Source organism: Acomys minous, assembly GCF_964271855.1.
Source record: "Acomys minous genome assembly, chromosome: 10".
In the NCBI taxonomy this organism is placed as follows: Eukaryota; Metazoa; Chordata; class Mammalia; order Rodentia; family Muridae; genus Acomys; species Acomys minous.
This window is the reverse complement of record NC_140491.1, coordinates 97,679,471-97,689,873: the sequence shown is the minus strand read 5'-3', so window position 1 is coordinate 97,689,873 and position 10,403 is coordinate 97,679,471. Positions and strand designations below refer to the sequence as shown.

The 10,403-nt window shown below is 38.6% G+C and overlaps 1 protein-coding gene across 1 annotated transcript; it reads left to right on the top strand.

Moving 5' to 3' along the window:
• Window positions 1–999: 999 nt before the first annotated feature.
• Window positions 1,000–10,125, top strand: GCG (glucagon). Its single transcript, XM_084800054.1, has 6 exons — window positions 1,000–1,215; window positions 4,214–4,318; window positions 6,110–6,271; window positions 7,864–8,001; window positions 9,100–9,243; window positions 9,942–10,125. Exons 2-6 carry the CDS (start codon window positions 4,227–4,229, stop codon window positions 9,946–9,948), a joined length of 543 nt encoding a protein of 180 aa, XP_084656180.1. The 5' UTR covers window positions 1,000–1,215; window positions 4,214–4,226; the 3' UTR covers window positions 9,949–10,125.
• Window positions 10,126–10,403: the final 278 nt, after the last annotated feature.

Here is a 10,403-nt window from a genome sequence, read left to right as displayed (position 1 = left end):
TATGTCCACCAGTTAGTTTGGTGTACATATTGAATAATTCCCTTCATTCAGGGTACTCCTCATGTTCCTCCAAGTTCCACATAAGTTATCAATTGTATCATGGAGTGGATACATTTGGACACTGAGATTTAGTTGGGAAATAGAATGTAAGTTTCATTTTAAACAAATGTTTAACCTCTGCTCTTTTCTCCCAAATCAGCAATAGAGTCACAAGGAGAGTGTGCGGCTTGACCAAGGTCATACAGCCTGTTGGTGATAGTAGCAAGAAAATCTACGGAGGACCACAGGAGGCTCATGTTGTCTGTTAGGATGCCCTGGTGGTTTCCCATCTTCTGTCTTTCTGTTGAAAGGGTTGGAATTGTATCTGCTATGTACTGTAATTAGTAAGGACCGCTATACGTGCTGGATGTTAGAAAATGCAACAGCATGCATCTCAATAATTTTCTTCACATGGCTTTTTCTTGTGTTCTAGTGCCCCAGCCCTTCTCACTTAAAACTAGATTTAAAACTTTATCACCAGATGAAAAAGAAATACCAGACCCTGGGCTAGCATCATCACTCACCATGGCTGTTCTCACTTTATTTTCTCCCATGTCTCATTAATATGGCGCGCATTACATTTGAATTGATGTTTTAAAAACTCCCCACACGAAGAACAAAAATTTGTTCCACACCATGTGGGTGAGTGGCTTATTGATATGTGTGCACTTGGGTGAGTGAGTGATTTGTTTGCCTAGATGAATGATCAATCAGCTATTCAGGAACTCACGGTGGCCAAATAGAAAATCAAGGGGCAGGACCCTCAAAGGAGGTTAGGTTCATTTGACGTCAGCATTCACTTCGGAGAAGTGAAGTGGTTTTTCATGCCTGACCGAGACTGGAGGATGGATTTCGAAATTGCCCTTTCCATCCCCAAACAGAAAAGGGACAAGAGTAAACAAAAAGTTTCCGGGTCTCTGAGGTCTCAACCCAGTATCAGCGTAGAATGCAGATGAGCAAAGTGAGTGGGCGAGTGAAATCATTTGAACAAAACCCCATTATTTACAGATGAGAAATTTATATTGTCAGCATAATATCTGCGAGGCTGAACAGCCTGGAGCATATATAAAAGGAGAGCGCCCCGGTGCAGAAGGGCAGAGCTTGGGCACAGAACACATCCAAAGTTCCCACGTGGGCTCCCTGTGTCTGTACCTGCTCTCAGCTCAGTCTCACAAGGTAAGAGGCACACTGGGTGGCGGGAGGCTGTGTCGACGGCACAGGGCGGTTGCGTATTGTTAAGTATTATGAATTAAAATATTGTTTTTTTTTTCATCTTTTACTTTATTGGTAAAAATATGAAGACTACAATCTAGATTAAAATGCTACTGACTAGATTTCGACCTACTTTAGCATAACGAATTTGGAAATTGCTTAGAGAAATAATATACAGCAGTTATGAAATAGAAAGAAAACAAAGATTTGTATTGGTATAATGTGAACAGCATGCTCAAATAAGTAAACATTCTGAAAAATAAATATTTTTCCTTTGACTTGAGAGATGTACATACTACTTTGAACAGAAGGGGCTTTCTAATTTCACGAGAAAAATGTCCATTACAATGACTCTAACAGCAGTTTTTCTTTATTAATTAAAAGCTCTATTTTTAACAGCTCTTGTTTTTCTAAAGGAAGATATTCAAAATCATCTTTCAGATATCCAGATTTCTAATAAACATTTCAAGTACCAAGGCCTATACATCAACTCTTTGTAAATAAAAGCTAACATCCTTGAATCAAAAACCAGGAATCATTGATAACTGGAGATGTCTTCATATGAATTAAAACTATTTACAGTATATTTTAAGTTATTTATCATTTACTGAGGACTAATAGTTGTAATCTAAAGTAGCTATATCTGGAGTGAAATTTTGTATATCTCTTTGGAAAGAAAAAAATCAAATATTCTGGAGTACCTATTTAACTTCAGTAAAGAAAAGGCTCCAATTCACAAATGCAACAGCAGAGTCAACAGTGCGTGTGTGTTCCCATAAATTCTAGGGCAGTTGCTCTCAACCTGTGGGTCATGACCCCTTTGGGGGTCAGCCTACCCTTTCACAGGTGTTACATATTAGCTACTTACATTGAGATTCATAACAGTAGCAAAATTACAGTTATGAAGCTGGAGCAAAAATAATTTTATGGTTGTCAGTCACCACAACTGGTCTGCAGGGCTCATTAAAAGGAGATAAGGAAGCAGGAAGCGTTTATGTGCCCTCTAACACCAATATATTTCAGAAAAACAATACTATCTCTCCTTTCCTACATCTAAGAGAATTTTTCTCAGACTTTCTACACCAGGAGTAGCGCTGTGACTATGGCCACCTTTTCATTTTCATTGGAAATTTATAGTATTTTTCTTTGGTTTCAAAAAATAGCATTCTTTTTCTTAACACTAGCTAAAGGAGGAGAGAAGTAACCGCAAATTCCTTACTGATTAAAAATCTGATGCAAAGGTAATATATTTAATCCTCAACAGTACCATTAAAGCAATGAATTAATTATTTTAATTTCTCACAACTTTGTTAACTTTCAGGAAAGGGAGTTATTGGGCTGCACTAGAAGACATATGCTCTCACAGTGTCGCCTCTTCTAAGTCTGGCCCTTGTGTTGAAGGGTTTATTTAGGATTGAGTTAGCATTGTTCAGACTTTACAAGAGGCTTTCAACTGTTTTATAATCCTAAGAGGAAACGCTTGCTTTAACTCTTCGAAAATATAATATGATCGCTATTAGGAATGAGCGGTATAACCAAAAGACATAACCTGGAAATATGATGTTTGCAGTCGTTTGCCAACTGGTTAAACGGAAGCATAGAAATGTGTCAATGAGTCATTAATGTTGGTGTTCAAGGGGGATCAATGCAGAATTCCTAGTATGCTGCTTTGTCTGATTGGTCAATTCATCTGTGAGTACTTGTTATTTCAGAAAATTACTGCTCCAGGTAGGACAGTGCCTGTTTTACTGCCAAAGACAGATAGTAAATATGGCTAAGATGTTAAAGAAAAGATTGATGCTTTAAAATGATAATATTTGTTTAAAAAATCCTTATTCCAAACCAAATGTCATTTGCTAAAAATACCCATTTAATTTATTTGTGGAGAAACATAATGAAACTTGGGCTGAAATTCCCATTTCTCAAAAACAAAACATTAGAGTTGGGAAATGGCTGAGAGAAACCCTTGGCACATGGTGGACTCAAGGTTCCAATTCATGCTACAGAGGAGCTCATTTCTGTCAAGGGCTACATGCATGCGGGTCTCCATCCTCAGCATCACTCCCCTGGTCTCTATGGTTTCACAAGGTACCTATTTTTGACAAACAGACAAGAAACCAGGTGTATGCTGCAGATAGACCTACGGTGTCATTAAGAAGAAATGTCATTTCCTAGACTGGGTCTAATTACCAGACAACCTAGGGACTTCTGTGACTTCAAAAGCAAGCAGTAATTTTCCTTAGGATACTAATCTTTAATTTCTTAGTTGTGATTGTTCAAGTTGCCAGGAGCATTAGTTCTTATTGCAAATTGCTTGTCTTTAAAATGATTTTTTTCCTTTAATTTAGAACAGGTCAAAGCACCCTAAAATACCTCAAATCTGTTGGCCGCTTTATAATTACAAAGTCTAGACCAAGTTACACTATTTAAAATATAAATGAATAATACATCTGAACCGACAGCTGGTATGCCAAGTTGTAGCCCGAGGCGGCTTTAAGATGGTTGAAATGCAGTATAATGTAAATGCTTGGAAGTGAAGGACGATTAATTGAAAGCCAGACTGATAGTGAAGGGGGTGGTGTTACGGATAAGGTGTCACTCAGGCTAACCATATGCAGTGTATCATCTACAGAGGGTATTTTAGATATTTATTTTGGACAGTTTTTTTTTTATTTTAAGTCTGGAAATGAGCCTTCTGAACATTAACAGAAGTGTCCTACATTAATGAAAAAGCCCAATCGAAGGACATATCCTTTGTGTTATTATTTTTTTTTTCTCATCAAGACTCATGGGGCAGATATATTCTACTGGAAATTAGAGTGGTATTGGAACTATAAGCAGAACAAAACTGACAGGTTTACCTTTGTCCGTATGTAATGTCTTCTTAGTCACAGGTAAGCTCATTTGGACTGCCTGCTCTCCCATCACTCCTCTAACCCTCCCTTTCTCCGTGCTCCATTAGGTAGAGAAAAAAAATGAAGAGCGTGTACATTGTGGCTGGATTGTTGATGATGGTGGTACAAGGCAGCTGGCAGCATCCCCTTCAAGACACGGAGGAGAAACCCAGGTACTAACCAGTAGACGAATTAGCCTGTCACTGTGGTTACAGTAAACTTGTGATTGGTGAGTAGGGTCTCAGTGGTTTGGAGGGATACCCTCCCTGTATAGTTTGGACATCTTGAAAACACAGTGGTTCTGGGATACGAATCAAGGTATATATTCACCAACGAAGGAGTGACTAGGACTAAAACCATAGACATGGGACACTATAGTCCTTTGGGATCTTCAGATGATACTCTATCCATTCATCACTCACATACTAAAAAAAAAAAAAAAAAGTACATCGTTTTAACTATTTCAACTCAAGTTCATTTCTATGCCACTAGGAATAACATTATTCTTTGCTAATTATAAAATTCATACATGCCTAAGACGAAAAATGTTTTCTAAAATGCAAATTTTTTAAGTGTTCAAATTTCTACTGCCCAAAGAAAATAATTCAAAATATGTACAAACGGTGTGCTACTTTCCTGAGTTTTAAAAACTTTTTAAATAAGATTTTAACAAATTGCATTACATCAGTTTTCCCACTCTTTCCTCCTATCCTCTCCCTTGTATAAACTATAATACAAATATTTCTCGGCTTATATGGCCATGAATCATGTTATTCTCTTGGTATTATATTGTTAAATTTCTCATTTATTATTATAATATTCATTATATATGTGATACGTAAGAGTTGCATACCTTTGGTTCATAAACATACAATATTTAGCTAGACAATCCTCTTCTACTGAGCATTTATGACGTCTTAAAATGTACTCAGGAAGTGAGGTGTGTCTGCATGCACTTTGGCCCACATTTCTTAATATTTTCTGGGATGTATTTCCAGCAATGGGATTATTATGTCAATAGGTTTAAATGAGTTTAAACCCGAGTTTGCACAAAAATCTTGCTGATTTTCCTTCATAAAAGCTATGGAAGTTCATGCCCTTTCCCCTGAGCAGTAAGGGAATATTTTAATCCTCTCTAATGATTAATAATAATAATTTGGCAAGTAAAAATAGTATACAATTTATGGTTATTACATTGATATTCCCATGTATTTATTATGCCAACCAGTTACATAGGAATATCCACCAGGAATTTTCAAATTAGCAGATGGTGTTTTTTGTCCCTTTCTCCAATCTTTAGCTACCGTATAACTAAGTAATTGAGCTTTCTTTTTTTTTTTTTTTTTACATTAGTATGTGCAAGACAAAATTGGGGGCATAAATCTGCTGCCCAAACAAGTGATTTGGGATTCTGAAAGTTTTAAAATATTCAAGTCACTGTTCTCCTCTGTCATATTAGCATAATCATGAGTAGATTAATTACTTGAAAAGATTTATTTCATCCTGTTTCAGAAAACATTTGGGAAACCTGTTGCTAAAATTCAGAATGAGCATCTTTTAACACACTAAAGCTGTTCCCGTGAGCAGCGTGGGTCACTCTAAGCAGTGGCTCCCAACCTGTGGGTCACAGTAAGATATCCTGTATATCAGATATTCACATTAAGATTCATAACAATAGCAAAATTACACCTATGAAGTGGCAATGAAATGATTTAATGGTTGGGGAGGGGGGCGGGTCACCACAATATGAGGTTGCAACATTAGGAAGGTTGAGAACCACTGCAAGGCATCTGCAGAAACGCCAGGCGCACTTCTGCGTGGGGCCCTCTATTCTGCAGTGAAGGATCTTCTCAATAAACCTGTCTACAGAGTATGTACTCAGGGATGTTTAGCTGGAACGTTTAACCCTTGGAATACTTGCTTCTGAAGTGTTGTTTGTGCTGCCTACTCTCTGCTGCTCACAGATCGTTCCCAGCTCCCCAGACAGAACCACGCGAGGACCCGGATCAGATAAATGAAGACAAACGCCACTCACAGGGCACATTCACCAGTGACTACAGCAAATACCTGGACTCCCGCCGTGCCCAAGATTTTGTGCAGTGGTTGATGAACACCAAGAGGAACAGGCAAGAGTCTAAACTTGTCCCCATGTTGTAGATAAACGCCTATCAGGAAGTTCTCCTGACTTTCCTAGGTTATCACGCTCATCAAACGGGCTTATTTGGTTCAGACGTTTTCGAGGTTGGGCTTACTACCCTTTATTTCAGCTCTCTCGTGTTTCACCTCTTCAAATGCCTCAGCCACCCTGTGACATAGGTTTTTATTATTTTAAACAAACAGTACTATTTCTTCTCATCTATTTTACCTTAACGTTGGGAACTGAGTTTTGGGGACCTGCTAGGTCTGGAATTTAATTTTTACTAAAAAAAATTAGAGCAAATTTAACATGCCTTTGTGGAGTTCAAGTCAATGACTGATCACATTAAGATTATCCCTTAGCTGAGTTGATCATTGGTAAAGCACAAAAATAGATGCATTCTTTCTCTTGTGAAGTAAAATCCAAGGCTTGCATTTAAAATTACAGCCTAGCTAGTTGCACAGCATAAAGAGAGAGGGCGGCAAACAGGAACACAAACCCATCATCATAAGGCGTATATTTTAATGTTGAATTTTGTATGAGGAGTGTCGGGGGCTTTGCTACGTCTAGGCTACTGGGGAAAATGATCCACAAGAGTTTCACAGAGATGGTGGAATTTCACAATTTGTTTGGAGGATAGCCCACATGGGAAAGGCAGTTATGCATACCAAGTAGCTGAAGAAATCTAAAAAATCAGGAAAAGGACATAGATGTGTCTGGGTGGAAGGAAAAGGGAGCAAGAGGGGATGAGAAAAGGAGATAGTGCACAGATAACTTGAGTGGAGAGTCCGGCAGCAAGGAAGACAGCCATAGTAGTCAGAGCAGACGGGGGGTGGGGGGGTGGAGGGGTTGACAGTGTCCCTGCCAATGGCTATACAGACGGCATCGGAACCGTGAGAAAACACAGATTTGTAGATTTGAAAACAATTGTTTTGATCCTTAGGAGTGAGAATGATAAAACGTGGCAAATGAACACAAGGTGAACCATAGCCTCAGTTACGTGCTGTCTAAGACGAACCTTCCAAGAGTGATGGCATGGCACAGGGCTTCAACAACTCATTCTGTCTCCTCTGGGTCCTCGGCACACACTTGCAGCTGATAAGAGCACACCTCTACCTCTCTCCTACTAGACCATGTACTTTCTTCATGTATGACTCTTCTCTTAATAATTCAAGACCGCCCTTTGCTTTTCCTCAAATCAGTTAACTGACTCAATGCTCATTAATATCAAGTGTCTACTCTGACCGTGAGTGGCATGGCACAGCAGACAACCTACCTGTACTGTGCATAGAGTACAGCCTATTTTAACAACCAATGACTCGAGAAAGCAGAGAAGGTAGAAATGGCACCCTGGAAAAGGAACGGACGTTTTAGTCTCTTTTTAAAATGTCATTAGCCTCTTCCCACCAACTTGCAATCCAGATCATTAATGTAACTTCAAAATAGCCTTCTAACCCCCCTCACCTCCCAAGCTCCTCAGTCCTTTCACCACTTACTCCAGAGCCTGAGGTTCCCATAGCTGATCAGGGAGAAACATTGCTAAAGAGACAAGCGTCAGGCTAACTCCCACATTTCTTTCAGGAACAACATTGCCAAACGCCATGATGAATTTGAGAGGCATGCTGAAGGGACCTTTACCAGTGATGTCAGTTCTTACTTGGAGGGCCAGGCGGCAAAAGAATTCATTGCTTGGCTGGTGAAAGGCCGAGGAAGGCGAGAGTAAGTCTGAAGTTTCTTATATGATATTTTTCCTAGATGTAGGAATTAAATAAATAAATAAAAACATTTCAATGTTTAATTAAATGGCCATAGTCTGACTTGAGGTTATTACATGTTTGTTCAACTGATATTCATGTGTTACTAAAAGTTAAAGCTTATAAAGGCATGATTACCCACATCTAACTACCTATTCAGCTTTTATGGGCCTACCATACAGATAGCCATACAATGTCCAAGGTGAAAAATAAGAACAAGTTCTTTAGTTGCTTGCTTAGATCTTAATCACACATACTCCCAAACCATCTTATTTTCTTGTGACCATTTTGATTTGCATTTGAAATGGAAGGGAGAGAAAACTTTACTTTCAACTCTGATTTTTTTTTAAGCAGTTAAAACACGTTTACTGACAAAGACTGAAACGAGAAGGAACTAGTATGGAGGCTGCCTACAAACCCAATGGTGCCAATTGATGGGTAGCTATTGTGTGTAATGTCCCCAAATTGATGATGGGGAGCTATAGTGTGTAATGTCCCCAAAATCGCACTGTGGCAAATGAGTGGGAAAAAAACAACATAGGTGAATTTTTAATCCCTTACTACAGAACTTTGCAAGGTTACTTCACAGTCACTGGCTTTACAGAGCACAACGTATTTGTGCTGAATTTCAGAAAAATTAATAGTCTGAATAATAGTGTCACTGGGTGCGGTGACTCACACCTGTAATCCCAGCACTGGGGGAGACAGAGGTGGATCGCTATGAGTTCAAGGCCGGCCTGGTCTACAAAGCAAATCCAGGACAGCCAAGGCTACACAGAAAAAAAACCCTGTCTCAAAAAAAAAAAAAAAACTAAATAAATAAATAGAAAATAATAGTGTCTGTGTTGTCAACTACCTATAATCTTTAAGGCAATGTGCATTATTGAAAGAGGAATGAAGCTACATAGGTTTGCTTTCAGGGCAGAGACCCCCAACCTTCTGCCTTTTATTGTCTCCACTTTGCGTGCGCTTGTATGAGGGGTTTTATTGAAGCCCTCAAAATGTCATTCTCTACAACTTCCACAAGAAAATCGAGCACTGACTCCAACCCTCCTTGTCTTAGCTTCCCGGAAGAGGTTGTCATTGCTGAAGAACTCGGCCGCAGGCATGCTGACGGCTCCTTCTCTGATGAGATGAACACGATTCTTGATAATCTTGCCACCAGAGACTTCATCAAGTGGCTGATTCAAACCAAAATCACTGACAAGTAAGAGCTCTTTAGCTAACGTTTAAATCTATCAAAACTTGCGTAAATGCAGGTTATGCAGCTCTCCCTGTGTGCAGAAGGGTCTTATATAAATACATACGCTGAATGTCTAATTCCCTGAAGAATGCACAATCATATTTAACATTGAAGTTTCTATCCTCTTACTTATTCGCCAAGCATTCACTGGGTGTCTGGGAGAGAGAGACAAAGTATCAGCACAGTCAATATGGATGAAATATGGAGAGGAATTAAGTCATTACATATTAATGCCACATTAAAGTTGCTATAATTTTAACACACAAGTTAATGTTAGTGTGTGTGGTGTCATTTACCCAATTGGAAAGCACAGCTTTGTGCCTGGATGTAACTTAATGGTACAGTTCATGACTAGAGTATGTAGGGTCCTTGACTTGGTCTCCAGGACTAAAAATGAGAAAAAAAAGAGAGAGAGAGAGAAAGGCAAAGTAATAAGAGATGTACCAAAATGTCATTTACTGATAGATCTTAATTTTTATAATTAATGTACAAATACATGGTTTGCTATATTTTTAAATAAATCATCCATAAATGAAAATAAATTCAAGTAAAAATCTTGAGGAATTTAGTGATAAAGAGATTGAAATGTCTGATGAATGAATTAGTTGTATCATGTGGTCATGATGATTATTTTGAACAACTCTTTTTTTTTTCTTCCACAGGAAATAGGTATTTCACCTTCACAGCATCTCCCACCAGTCACTTGGGATGTACATTTAAAAGCTGTATTCCGAGGCTATATGGCTCTGCATGCAGATGAATACATTTCCCTTTAACATTTTTGTAGCCAAAAGATTGTAAATTAAATAAAGTATTTCTGGGATGTTAATAAAATAACAACTTTACAGTGTGAAAGTGCTGGATTCCCATCTCTTCTTCTCGTTTTGAATTTCCCACTCTGTTTATGTGGTGGTGAGAGGACCCTTCTGTGATATAAGTTGTAAATTATAATAACAGAAGACATGACAACCTGGTAACCGTGGTGGTGAGCCTGGAAAGAGAACTTCTTCCTTGAGTCTTTTCTCATAAATGCACTTAGCTTTCAATGTAGGGGGGATAGATTTAAATAAAAATTTCATTCTTCGTTACTCTTGTCTCCTTTCTCTTTATAAGTCCATCCTCCC